The 12,660-nt window shown below is 32.3% G+C and overlaps 4 protein-coding genes across 5 annotated transcripts; 2 read left to right on the forward strand and 2 right to left on the reverse strand.

Annotated features, from left to right (window-relative positions):
- Positions 1 to 380: 380 nt before the first annotated feature.
- LOC135134599 (N-acetylneuraminate lyase-like) lies at positions 381 to 2,385 on the reverse strand. The gene is made up of 6 exons (XM_064063321.1): positions 2,231 to 2,385; positions 2,117 to 2,175; positions 1,385 to 1,455; positions 1,188 to 1,333; positions 968 to 1,136; positions 381 to 913 (listed from the first exon to the last, which is right to left on the reverse strand). The coding sequence occupies exons 1-6, from the start codon at positions 2,231 to 2,233 to the stop codon at positions 456 to 458; spliced, it is 906 nt and encodes a 301-aa protein (XP_063919391.1). The 5' UTR covers positions 2,234 to 2,385; the 3' UTR covers positions 381 to 455.
- Positions 2,386 to 2,725: 340 nt separating this feature from the next.
- LOC135134595 (synaptic vesicle 2-related protein) lies at positions 2,726 to 5,158 on the forward strand. The gene is made up of 10 exons (XM_064063316.1): positions 2,726 to 2,996; positions 3,058 to 3,314; positions 3,369 to 3,493; positions 3,544 to 3,607; positions 3,660 to 3,785; positions 3,836 to 4,050; positions 4,102 to 4,289; positions 4,353 to 4,464; positions 4,520 to 4,694; positions 4,751 to 5,158. Exons 1-10 carry the CDS (start codon positions 2,855 to 2,857, stop codon positions 4,922 to 4,924), a joined length of 1,578 nt encoding a protein of 525 aa, XP_063919386.1. The 5' UTR covers positions 2,726 to 2,854; the 3' UTR covers positions 4,925 to 5,158.
- Positions 5,159 to 5,353: 195 nt separating this feature from the next.
- On the forward strand, positions 5,354 to 10,876 carry LOC135134596 (WD repeat-containing protein 37). Of its 2 annotated transcripts, none has more exons than XM_064063317.1 (8): positions 5,354 to 5,522; positions 5,584 to 5,843; positions 5,894 to 6,001; positions 6,054 to 6,242; positions 7,993 to 8,165; positions 8,763 to 8,988; positions 9,043 to 9,181; positions 10,428 to 10,876. In XM_064063317.1, exons 2-8 carry the CDS (start codon positions 5,618 to 5,620, stop codon positions 10,798 to 10,800), a joined length of 1,434 nt encoding a protein of 477 aa, XP_063919387.1. In that variant the 5' UTR covers positions 5,354 to 5,522; positions 5,584 to 5,617; the 3' UTR covers positions 10,801 to 10,876. The 2 variants fall into 2 exon arrangements, with proteins under 2 accessions (XP_063919387.1, XP_063919388.1); XM_064063318.1 differs by having other exon boundaries at positions 5,617 to 5,843.
- Positions 10,877 to 11,310: 434 nt separating this feature from the next.
- Positions 11,311 to 12,455, reverse strand: LOC135134598 (E3 ubiquitin-protein ligase synoviolin-like). The gene is made up of 3 exons (XM_064063320.1): positions 12,315 to 12,455; positions 12,148 to 12,266; positions 11,311 to 12,093 (listed from the first exon to the last, which is right to left on the reverse strand). The coding sequence occupies exons 1-3, from the start codon at positions 12,364 to 12,366 to the stop codon at positions 11,335 to 11,337; spliced, it is 930 nt and encodes a 309-aa protein (XP_063919390.1). The 5' UTR covers positions 12,367 to 12,455; the 3' UTR covers positions 11,311 to 11,334.
- Between the last annotated feature and the right edge of the window lie 205 nt (positions 12,456 to 12,660).

Below are 12,660 nucleotides of genomic sequence, written 5' to 3' on the forward strand. Positions count from 1 at the left end.
ATCTAAATGTATCTCTTATAATTAGATTGTTATAAAGGACACAAGGTATTATTTGTAAATAGAAAACGTAATGCACTATGATAGTATTATTATTAACAAAAGAAGAAAATTTCTTATTAGTAAAAAAGCTGTAAATTAATCGTGCCCGGCGCATCCACCATTTTTACGTAGCCCTCAGGTATACTTAAATTTACATAATTTTTTAAAACTAGTCCAATTCATATAAAACAACCATATGTTATACAATAGAGAGAGAATTGTCAACTTCAAGGATTCATAGTTTTAAGAAAACTAGTAGTTAATAAGCTGTTGTTAAAAAAAGATGTTTTTGGTAATTTCCATGTCAAATAAACACTGTCAAAGAACATTTAAACCCTTCATTACATATGAATAAAAAATAGTAGCATTTTATTTGTATACTCGTTTTACATACATCATATATATAAATCGTAGTTCTACAATTTAATACCCTTCATTTCTTCCTTCATTTGTTTAACATGGTCCGTTGTAATATTTACCAGTGGTTCTCTGGCTTTACCAACTTTAACAGGAGTGTATAAGTCCATAGCGACTTTCATTGTGGGCACCCAGGAGCCATTTTTGGTGACAGTAGAGCAAACTTGTGTTAAAATATCTTGAGTTTCTTTAGCCTTATCAAGCTTTGACTGCTTAACAGCATCAAGAATTGTTATTCCCAACTGTGGAAACATATTTAGTGTTGTTGCAATTGCTGAATCAAATCCAAGTGTATAAGCGCCTGCCATCAATTGATCAGCTCCCAAAAACACGGCATACTTTCCTCCATTGGCTTTAACTGCTGCAATGCCTTCATCTAAAGCAGTTGAAGTAAACTTTATTCCATGAAAAGTAGGGATTTTTCCAACGACATCATTTAAAAATTGACCCATATGAACTAAAAAGAGTATCTTTTAGAAGTTTGTGATAGTTTGTTTTTAAACGTGCGTACTATTCACGTTGGTGTAACTTGGAATGTGATAATACAAAAGTGGTGTATTTGGAGCAGCTGCACCAACAGTTTTTAAATATCTAGTCAGATCTGTAGAAGTTGTGGGTTTGTTGTATAAATCAGGTAAACACAGGAGGGAATGTACACCAACTGACTCGGCATGCTTTGCCTATAATGATACAGGTGAATCAACAAATTGATACGTATGTTTGTACTATACAAGTTCTAAAACATCAGGTAACGGTGCTCCACCAATTTGTACCATTAAGTGTTGATTCGTTTTTTTCACCGCTTTTACCCATTCTTCTGTTACTTTTTTTCTTTCTGCTACATTCATTGACATACCTTCCCCACTTGTACCGTTCACTATAAAATGATATATTTGAGAATAATGTTTTTTTTAAGAGAACGTTTCACCTAAAACTCCCATTATTTTTGAATCAGCAAGAAATTTGGCATAGTCCTGTATAACATCAAGATTTATTGACCTGTATAAAGATTATATAGCACTTGTGAAAATTGATCTATACATCAGTCGATTGCGAAACACTTTTGGAAAATAAAACTACTGAACACACAGTTATTATTGTTATTGTTGTGTCATAATATCAATTCAATCTATAAAATTTCCTTGCTACACAGTATTCTATAACGTATTATTTTACAGATTTTAAAAACAGTAAAAAAATAAATAATAATCTTGTAGTAACAGCTATTATTAATATTAAGCAATCTAAAAAAAATTCTCGAGAAGAACCGTAAGTGAATTTTGGTTCAAGTGACCACAAATGTTCACACACGAATGCTGTTTCTGATTTTTGATCCCACTATTGAAATTTGCGCAAAAGCAGGATCTCATTGACTGAAATTTCAGAAATTGTTAGTTGATAGAAGGTCAGGCCCACTCACGCCTCTGTGGGTCAAGCAATCTAATAAGCAGAGTAGGTATGTGTAAATTGAATTGTCATTTTAAGAATTTATAGAAGAAAACTTAAATAACTGTAGTATTGTCATACTGGGTACCTATTTTTTTTTTCAATTAAGTATATTTCTTAATTATACTGAGGGGCTTCTATTAAACAGATGAATTTTTATCAGTTTTATTTTTCAAAAGTATTTCATAATTACTCTACATAAATAATTACTTACAAGTCCTCTTTGAATGCAGTTAAGGTCGGTGCCATTAGACCTCTAAATGTAAAATTCACCTATAAGTATTTTTTTTCTTGATATTCATTCATATCAAAATTAATTAGTACTTACCATGATTTTGTAGTAGGTATAAACACCGTCAGCAGCAAACACGATTTAGTATAAAATATGTACTCATGACTCTGTTTTTTCGTTATCTATTTGTTGATAACAAATGTTATTTAATTTGAAGTATTTTTATATAATCGGTGCTCACAGAAACAACAGATAATAAAAGTTTCCATCTGCAAAGCAGAGAAAATTTTCCACATATATTTAGATTAAAACAAATAACTAAATGCAAATAGTAACGAAGTATACTTTTACTTTCAATAGCACTAAGTTTGCTTTTTGCATGTTTATTTTTAAAACACTGATGAGTGGTGGAAGATACATAAAGTTAAATTTTAAAAATATGTAACCCAACATAAACAGACTTATGTACTATTTTTGTTAATGTAAAAATAAAACTTTTATATTATGTTAATTAAAAACCATACAAAAAGCTGTAATTAAAAAGTCATTAATGTTGCATACACCTTTTGGTTAGGTGCTGTTCTGTGGTTAGGTGTCAGTTGGTTGTCAATTTTGACAGTTAGTTTTTAGGTTATTTTTATTGCAAAATAGCATCCACGTATTTATTCAGTGATGTCACTGATATTTTTTTAAAAACATACTTGAAGCTAGTAATAAAACATGGTTTTACGTCGATCTAAAGGATACCAAGACATTGACGGTAGCACAAGTACAGCTCCAACTACTAGAAATGAACTTAATGACGACGACAATTCGTTACCCCAAGATATTGAAATGGCATCAGTTTCGGTGGTTCCTGATGGTAAACAGGAGTTTGTAATTTTTATGTGGACATTTCTTTAAAATGAAATATTAATCAACAGATACATTCACGGTGACTCAAGCTGTGAATGCACTTGGATTTGGGTGGTTCCAAGTCAAGCTTTCGTTATGGACTGGCTTGTGTTGGATGGCTGACAGCATGGAAATGACGATATTATCAATTTTATCCCCAGCTTTGCATTGTGATTGGCATATTTCGAGGTACCAACAAGCCTTAACAACTACTGTGGTTTTTCTGGGAATGATGTTATCATCAACCTTTTGGGGTAATTTAAGTGACCGATATGGACGTAAACACGTATAACATTTTATGACTGTTTAAAACAAAAAAACTCATTTTGGACAATTGCAGGCTTTAACATTATGTGCAGTTTTACTTTTTTATTATGGTTTATTAAGTGCTATTGCTCCTAGTTTTATGTGGATTTTACTACTCAGGGGTTTAGTAGGTTTTGCTATTGGATGCACACCTCAATCGTAAGTACTGTTGTGTGTCTGTTTGTGTTTGCATTTGTTATTGTTTTCAGTGTTACGCTTTATGCAGAATTTTTACCCACAAAACAGAGAGCAAAGTGTGTTGTTTTGCTTGATGTAAGTTTAGGCTGTTGTTTTTTGGGTTGCATAATTTTATTTTGAATTACAGTGTTTTTGGGCGTTGGGCGCATGTTTTGAAGTTGCTCTTGCATTAGTGGTTATGCCCACATTAGGTTGGCAGTGGTTATTAGCACTTTCCACAGGTCCTTTATTAGCTTTTGCTTTAGTTTGTCCTGTAAGTAATTGTATTTTGGTGGCGCTAAATTTATCAATTGTTTTCCTTAGTGGTTACCTGAATCAGCTAGGTTTCATGTTGCAAGTGGGCAAACTGACAAAGCTTTAGAAACATTGGAGAAAATTGCTAAAGACAATGGTAAACCCATGCTGCTTGGACGGTTGGTAGTAGATGATGCTACTACTTCGTCGCCACATAGAGGGCGTTTCAGAGACTTACTGGTGCCATCTCTTAGAAGAACATCTCTTTTACTATGGTTTATTTGGTAACTCTTTCTAAATTTTGAGAATTATTTTTCATTGGAGCTATTTTTTAGGATGGCTTGTGCTTTTTGCTACTATGGATTAGTTTTAATGACTACTGAGCTTTTTGAAACTTCAAGTATTTTATGTTCAAGAACACCATTACCCTCTCAGACTCTTGATACTTGTGCAGCTGATTGCAAACAGCTGCAAACTACAGATTATATGGATCTGTTATGGACAACACTAGCAGAATTTCCAGGTTTGCTTAAACATTAAGAATTTTGTGTTTTATTCAGAAATTATTTCAATTTTCTTCTTATAGGTATATTTATTACAATATTTACCATTGAGCGATTTGGACGGAAAAAAACGATGGCTGTACAGTTCGTGGTATATGCAGTTTGTTGTTGCTTTCTCATGGTTTGTTCAGAAAAGTATGCTATTAAAAACTCAATTAAACGTTCTGGTTACAATTGTTTTGATTTTCAGACGTGTTTTTCTGACAGTCATGTTGTTCTTGGCGCGTGGAATTATTGCAGGAGTATTTCAAGCAGCTTATGTTTATACTCCAGAAGTGTACCCAACTTCATTAAGGGCCGTTGGGGTAGGATCTTGTAGCGCTATGGCTAGGTTGGGTGCTATGGTTACGCCTTATGTGGCACAGGTATAAAACCATCTATAGCCCATATAGAATAACCATAAAGTGAGTTACTCTTGTAGGTTCTTTTGAAGAGTTCTATCTCATTTGCAACCACTATTTATACTGTAGCTGCATTAATGGCTGCAGTGGCTTGTTTAATATTACCATTTGAAACAACTGGGAAGGAGCTGACGGAAAATGTTCAGCAGCACGCAAACGCAAACGTAAGGACCAATGGAACAACTACAAACTAATTTCTCCACTTACAAGACTGCTCAGTATTACAATGTGGTATTTTACTAATGATATTAAACCAAAGTACTTAAGCTTTTTGCACTTTACCATAGACATAATGTTGTTGATATTGATTTTATTTATTTATTTATTCATGTTTTTTTATTTAATTTATTTTAGTTGTAAGATGCAACTTGGTGTTGGCTATTTTGTAATTTTGAACTAATAAAATGAGAGCTTCCAATTTATATAAATATTTACTTTTACTGTTTACGTCAAGGAGATTGATGACTTTTAAGTAATAAAAAAGAATTATGTACTCGAACGACGCAGTTTAGTAAATTTGCGGTGAATAAGTAATTTTATTATTTAAATTTTAATGCAGAAAACTGTCAAGGAAGAGAAATCAGAGCCCTCTGTAGACAAAAATGTAAGATACAGCTGTCAATTTCTTGTCATCAAAATGTCAGATATCAAAGTCAAACGAAACGGATTTATATAAACATGCTGGTTTTGTTTATAAACGTAATATTTCGGTTTTAACGTAATTGCAGACCTTGAGTAGGTTGTAGTGGTGTGGTTGGACTGCAAACCGGCCAATACGTGAGCTTCCAACAGGTAATTATTACAAATTATAATGAGCATGTTTATTGATTCTACTACACTGTTCTACCAAAAGTTTCGAACAACTTAAGTATTCTCCCGCGTCTAGGATGTCAGTCAATCAAAACACTTCGAACAGTAAAGTACAACCTAAGGGAAAACGAGGCTCTATGAATCGACCGCAAAGTGGCCTCATCGATGGGGACATTTTCTATGGCTTTCGTTCGGATATAGAAAATGATTGCCCTCTTACGCCAGCCTACAAAACGAAACTCTTTAATTTGTTTAGACTTATTGAAAAAGAATTTGATATTTTGTACCAAGAAAATCAAACACGTAAGTTATACCAACAACCTGCACTGTGCAATAGTGAATAGTTTTTTCAGTACAAGATAAAATAGAAGTATTGAACGAAAAAATTGAACGAGATACGTTTGATAAATCAGACTGCGTTGATTTTGAAAACAACATATCAAAAGTTTTAACAAAAAAATGTAAGTATTTAGTGGTGGAGTTGTAAGATGTCTTATTGTAATTTGATTACAGTGAGCTCGTCATCTCAAAAGTCCAAAACAGCTCATAAACTGAAGGCGCAAACTAGTAAAATTGTGTCTAGTTTTAAGGCTCCCCAGTATAATTGTGGGTTAGTCAAGGATTATGCTGGACACAAAGATGGTGTTTGGGAAGTGTCAGTTGCAAGGCCTGGGGTACCTGTCATTGGGACAGCTTCTGCAGGTATTAAATACATTATTTATTAATAAGGTTATAATACTGTGACCTTGACCCTTAAAAATCAATTTGCAATATGATGGTCTTAACATGTGGCTGATATTGATTTGATAATTGTTACAAAAGTCCAGCATGCTATCAATCAATAGTTGTGTTATAAATTATGCAATTATAAACATGGAATATTGGACATGCTAACTTATTATGTGGAATATAAAATTAAAGGTCATGGTCAGATGTCTCTTTTCAACGGATACATGTGTAGTGACGCAGTAGGGCGATAAGTGCAAGCGCTTTAGAAAATACAAGTTATTATTTGATGAATAAGAGAATCGACATGTTTTTGTTTGGACTTTCAATAAACGGCATCAGTTCAGAGATGATTTTTTATAAATATGATGAAATGCAAAAACACCAAAGTTATTTGATGATAGTAATATATTTAAAAGCTTGTGTTTGACGTTAAACAGAAAAACGTCAACTCATTTGCTGTGCTAGAAATACTTCTGTTTCACTTCGGCGTAGTAAAAAAGAGTTTGGTACTTCGGTTTCGCCGGAAATGCAACTTATTTTTTTTAGTGTCATTAAAACACTTCTAAACAAATCTTGATTGAAAAATACGTGTATATATATATGTACAGATGCTCGTATTTCTAAGAGAAAACAGAATTTTTGGGTTTGAAATTTTGAATTTTAATGACACATTTTTTTATTGATTTTATAATCTACAGGATAATCTATTCATATTGATATATCATTAACCGAGAAAAATACATTTTTAATCGAGAATTGTAAACAGCACGCATATCCTGTTTAAATATTTGAATAGGAGTTTTTTAAAAATAACTTTTCCAACTAGTATACCTATAGTATTTAAAAACGGTATTTTTAGTTTTTTTTGTGTCCTAAAATTCGTAAAACTGAATAACATATAACATTGTTTACATTACATATACTATAGTAATCCATATTTTCTAAGGTTATATGGCAGCGATACAGTTCTTGACCACTAATACTGGAGTACCTTACGGAAGCGTCCCTTACCTTCATAAATCCTTTGCACGCGTTCAACGTTTGAAGGCTAACAGATCAGGCTTGATGAATTTCTGCATTAGCATAATGTACTTGATTTTCCCACGGGCGAAACATGTTTTCACACACAAATTTTTGTTCAGTAAAATCGAGTACTTTCTTTTTACATGAAAATTTCCGAGCACGCTCCTCTGCGTCATGGTAGATATCGAGCGGTAAACCCAATGTTATTTACAACCATTGTGATTTCTTTCTATTCTACTGCTATAGGTATAACCTTAGAAAATATGGAATACTATACATATTAAAATTAAAGTGTTTTGCTTGTGGAATACCAAATAAATTAATAAATAAATCTTTATTAAAAAGTACATTCTATCCAAACTGTAGCCCAATTTGTTCTCTGAGAGCATACATTTTTTTTTTTGTCATATTTTAGTAATATATAGGTATAATCATATACTTAGAATTACAGTAACATTACGAACCGTGTACATACGAAATTTTTTAATCATTCAGAATAAGAAAAATTTTTATAAAGTATACTTTTTTTGCGTTTCAATAATATATAGTAAGCTTAATGATTCCAGTATTCTAATTAATCTTCTGACGTTAACTATAAAAATTTAATTTGTAAATCTAATTTATTTTTTACCACATCAGTCAAATATTTTTATGCTCACATTTTTGGAAAGCATCTGGTAAAATATTTATTTATTTTTAGATCACAGCGCATGCATATGGAGTATAGAAACCACTCGTTGTTTACTGCAGTATCAAGGACACACAGGATCCGTTAATTCTATTCGATTTCATCCTTCCAAGGATCTGGTTTTGACTGGAAGTGGTGATTGCACCGCTCATATTTGGCAGGCTGCCTTAAATTGGGACTTACCGGTAATTTTTTCTATTGCTGCTTGCATAGTTAGTCAGTCATGTTAGGTAGACGAAATTCCGTAATTATACAACTAGTTTTAATATATGGCTTTAAATTCATTAAAAAATAACGTAAGTTTGTTAATGCAATTGCAATGTATTTTTTAATGATAGCGTTGAAACTAGTAATCATTTAATGAAAACTGACTTTACAAATGTTTTTTAGTATGATTAGATACGAAAGTTGCAATTAATGTACAGTTTAATATATACATGTATTATGACAGTGGTTTTTAAATAGTACAAACAAATGACCAAGCAAATTTGAGCGCTTTTGTATATTTGCTCTACGTGAATTTATTCACCTTGAAACCTTATAAAAGACAAAATGGATATAAATAACCATTTTATCTTAATCATGCCAAAGTTATTTGCGTTTTGTTGTAATTCCACCAACAGACAGTAAAGTTGATGACAAACAATTATTTGTAACATTCTTGGAATAATATTTAATGTTTAATCAAGTTCTGATTGGAAAATTTTTAAGTCGTAAATGTGCATTTGTTTACTTATTCTATTTAAACACATTACTCATTATTTTAAAACTGGTATTCTTAGAAGGGTCACTCTTCTGAAGAAGAATTGGAAGGAGACGAACTCGACGATAAATTAGATGCAAAAATTTCGACGCTCCGTACGCCTATTAGAGAATTATTGGGTCACAGTGGTGCTATTTCTGCCGCCGAATGGCTAGTCGGCGCCGATCAAGTTATCACAGCGTCTTGGGATAGATCTGCAATTTTGTTCGATGTTGAAACAGGTTCATTATTAACAACTCTTTCAGGTAACAAAAATATTTTTGTTTAAACGGTCACCTCTCTATATTTCTTATCCACAGGCCATGATCAAGAATTAACTCATACGGCAACTCATCCCTACCAGAGGCTGGCAGTTACATCCTCACGAGATGCAACGTTTAGACTCTGGGATTTCCGGGAGAACGTACATTCTGTCTCAGTGTTTCAAGGACATACAGAGTAAGCGAAAAAAAATTATGGTAAATGATAAATTCCAATTTGACGCTGTAACTCTACGAGAGAAGTCTTAGTGACGGCGTAGTATTAATATTCAGCAGTAATAGAGATTATTGAGTACAAAAACTTGAAAGTTGAACTATTGAACAAAATATGGTAATTAGTGATGAATACCGTCTATAAACTTGAGGCGATGACTAAATCAAAATTTATTTATTTTTTCAAAACTAAAACTTGAAAACTCTCGATGACCTTGTCTTAAAATAAATGATCTAAGCAAGTGTTTTACAGTAGATGCAGTAGATGGTAGGTTTGTACCTTAACGATATTATTTTACTGCATCGATTTGATGCGTGTTTCATTACTTATGCGATTTGAACTGACGAGACACGAGCAACATGAAAGGAAGGTATTTTCACGAAATTTAAATATTTAGACGAAATATGAGTGAAAATATTTAAGTTTTCACGCGTGGGATATCCCATTCATGAGTTTTCCGTGTCAGTAACAACAGGTAATATCTAAAAGTATATAAACACGTCCATACGTATGCCAAATATTTTGATTCTTTCAAATAATTTATTGATCTTAATAAAATCTTAACCATGATGATTGCAGCGGATCCGTTTGAAAGTTTTGATTAGTAGATGGTGAAATTGTAGAATTATAACTATTCGCTTGCGAACTTGTGATAGATAAATAAACAAAATAAGTGAACTAAAGAGTTGTTTGTGTGTTCGCCATTTTATTAGCCACATGATCTCTGAAACTACTGGATTGGTTGCTATTAAATTTTAGGTGTACTTTAAAATTATCGTGTAGATGATAATACGGTGACCATAATCACCAAAAATGCTATTACATAAACATTAAGACAAAGAACAAATTGTATTTTAAAATGAGCTCGCTATTTATAATGAAGGCGTTAAATAAATAGGTTGTCTGGAAACCTTATACTGTAGATTTTAAAATTAAGTAAGTTTTGGCAAAGAGTGCAATGAAGGTAGTGAAGTATTGTAAAAACACATTACAAGGTTTCTGTGACAATTCCGTAATGACTCACCGTGTACACTGCACGAAATGGAATTTTTATCTTTTTAGTGTCTTTAAATTTCTTTTAAAAAACGTTAGCCACTCATTTTAAATTTCTATTCTACTCAAAAATTAGTTTTGTAAATAAGAATTTATCGCTTCTGCATCTTTAGCCACATCTGAAATATGCACTTATAATTTTGTTTTTTTCTTTCAGGAGTGTAACATCGGCCGTATTCACCAGAGAGGATAAAGTTATTTCCGGTTCCGACGACCGGAGTGTGAAAGTTTGGGATTTGAAAAATATGCGGTACCCCGTAGCTACAATCAGGGTGGACTCGGCTGTAAATAGGCTGAGCGTTTCCGCCAGTGGAATTATTGCCATCCCGCATGACAATAGACATGTTAGATTGTTTGATTTGACAGGGCAGAGATTAGCGAGATTACCTCGTTCTAGCAGACAGGGACACAATAGAATGGTAGCAAGCGCAGCGTGGGTGGATGACAACATCGGCAACGTCAGTTTATTTACTTCTGGTTTTGATAGAAGAGTTTTAGGATGGAACGTGGTTTCGTTGAAAGATCAGTAAATATTTATAAGTTTTCTTGTTGTATATGTGATAAGTATTTATTATAATTATTTTAAATATAAATATTTTTTTAGAATTTTTTTTGCATCGATTCGGAGATCGTGAAAGACAAGATGTATTGAAAATGAAAGACAAATAATTGTTGATATTAAATTATTTTTAAAATGTCTTATTTGAAAAAATTGAACTCTGATACTTCCAAATAAAAACTGAAAGGTTGTATTTGTTAGATTGCCATCAATTCAGTGTTGATATAGCTCAAAATTATTACGAAATTAACAATCATAATTAGCTCATTTCATAACTTTAAAATATAGATTTTATTAGGCACTAAAATGTATTTCTAGTCACTCGGTCATATTTTTTAAACCACCACTTTACAAAGTTTCTATTAACAAATTGTCAATTTTATTGTTATAAGGATAAACTTGCCCTTTCGTTGGTTTACAATCTTTAATGTATAACTTGTTGTATCCCTTAATTGTTGTATTAGTTGAGTAATAAAATAAATGACAATTCATATGTTGTTTTTATTTAGAAGCTAACTTTGCAGATAGGACACAATAATGAACTTTTAAGGCACTCTTTTAAACAGTTTGGGTGAAAAAAGTGGTTGCAAGGAGTTATTTTTGCTTTGCTCATCTTGTTCAAGCACACTGCACAAACATCGTCAAACTCTTCCAGTTCTTTTTGACTCGCAGTTCGAAAATTTTCAAATGTTTTTCGCGCTAATTTAACGACTGTCCAATAATTGTAATAGGAGTCTTTTAGGCGGATATATATTGTAAAATAACAGGACACAAACGTAAACGTCATAAATTCTGCGATTATAAGTAAGTATAAGTTAATAATAAGACTTAGTGCCATTGTATACATATTCAACACCAGTGGAACGTATAAGTGTTCCAAATCGTCAAAAATATCAAAATCAAGATATTGACATAATTTTAAACAAATTTCAGTAAATATCTTTTCAGTACACAGGTAGTAACTGAAGGTGAAAATGGCGTAAGGCACACTGGGTTTAAAGTAGATTCCTTGCTCGCGAAGACAAATTACAACAATTATGGCTTTAGCCCATTCAATGACTATTCTGCAAAGTCCTTCCGTCAAGTTCCAGTTGTGGAATAGTGATGGATGTGTTGGTGACAATATATCCCGGGTCTTTGATGCAAAGTACGTAAAAACAGAGTAAAATAGCAGTGTTTTTAAACCAGTTAAAATGAATTCCTCTTCTTTCTTACTGGCGTTATACTCGTTGAATGCCAGTGTACATGACAGGAAGAAAAACATCTGTAACGTAAACATGTTAAAGTATTCCATAAAATACATTAAGCAGCAAATTACCTGTGACACAAAAGCATAAATATTGTAAAGTTTTATGTAAAACTGTTCCATAAAATGTATATCACTTACTAGCCTATTTATTACTACCACAAATGGATAAGAGATAAACTGGAAGCACCCTACAAAAGAAAAAAAAATTAATTTGTCTTCTGCTTTACAAATACTACTTAGAATGAAGTGCTGGTCGTCGTTTTCATCATTGTTGTCTGTAGATGCCATAGAATTTTAGTATTAGGGAAACAAATATTTTAGACTACATTTTATGTTTATAACTGACAGTGTGTTTGTCAGTTTGCCACAGTGAGTTGCATAAATGACAATTTCTTTGTCAGACTTCGAAGTTAGTTTTAAGCGTAAATGTTTAAAGTAATGCATAGTAATAAGGCTACGCTTAGTTTCTTTTTTATTCTCTTTTTATAAAGAAATTCAAGTATTAAAAGTTTGAAACTGTACAATGGCAGAAATTTGCTCATTTCTGAACTAGGGGCTCGGTAATTTAATTTTTTGGTTTCC

The sequence above is a fragment of the Zophobas morio genome, unplaced genomic scaffold (assembly GCF_036711695.1).
Source record: "Zophobas morio isolate AGI-343-1 ecotype UQ-CSIRO unplaced genomic scaffold, CSIRO_AGI_Zmor_V1 ptg000023l, whole genome shotgun sequence".
Lineage (NCBI taxonomy): Eukaryota > Metazoa > Arthropoda > Insecta > Coleoptera > Tenebrionidae > Zophobas > Zophobas morio.

What these genes read in the sequence shown, in the direction of transcription:
- LOC135134595 (XM_064063316.1), top strand. Translation starts at nt 2,855, where the DNA reads ATGGTTTTACGTCGATCTAAAGGATACCAAGACATTGACGGTAGCACA. An exon ending in AGTTTCGGTGGTTCCTGATG is followed by an intron (nt 2,997 to 3,057) that starts GTAAACAGGAGT and finishes ATTAATCAACAG; the next exon opens with ATACATTCACGGTGACTCAA. An exon ending in ATTGGATGCACACCTCAATC is followed by an intron (nt 3,494 to 3,543) that starts GTAAGTACTGTT and finishes TATTGTTTTCAG; the next exon opens with TGTTACGCTTTATGCAGAAT.
- LOC135134596 (XM_064063317.1), top strand. Translation starts at nt 5,618, where the DNA reads ATGTCAGTCAATCAAAACACTTCGAACAGTAAAGTACAACCTAAGGGA. An exon ending in AAAAGTTTTAACAAAAAAAT is followed by an intron (nt 6,002 to 6,053) that starts GTAAGTATTTAG and finishes ATTTGATTACAG; the next exon opens with TGAGCTCGTCATCTCAAAAG. An exon ending in ATTATTAACAACTCTTTCAG is followed by an intron (nt 8,989 to 9,042) that starts GTAACAAAAATA and finishes TCTTATCCACAG; the next exon opens with GCCATGATCAAGAATTAACT.
- LOC135134599 (XM_064063321.1), bottom strand. An exon ending in ACTGCATTCAAAGAGGACTT is followed by an intron (nt 1,456 to 2,116) that starts GTAAGTAATTAT and finishes ATCTTTATACAG; the next exon opens with GTCAATAAATCTTGATGTTA. An exon ending in AAAAATAATGGGAGTTTTAG is followed by an intron (nt 1,334 to 1,384) that starts GTGAAACGTTCT and finishes ATCATTTTATAG; the next exon opens with TGAACGGTACAAGTGGGGAA.
- LOC135134598 (XM_064063320.1), bottom strand. Translation starts at nt 12,366, where the DNA reads ATGGCATCTACAGACAACAATGATGAAAACGACGACCAGCACTTCATT. An exon ending in CGACCAGCACTTCATTCTAA is followed by an intron (nt 12,267 to 12,314) that starts GTAGTATTTGTA and finishes TTTCTTTTGTAG; the next exon opens with GGTGCTTCCAGTTTATCTCT. An exon ending in TTTATGCTTTTGTGTCACAG is followed by an intron (nt 12,094 to 12,147) that starts GTAATTTGCTGC and finishes TTTACGTTACAG; the next exon opens with ATGTTTTTCTTCCTGTCATG.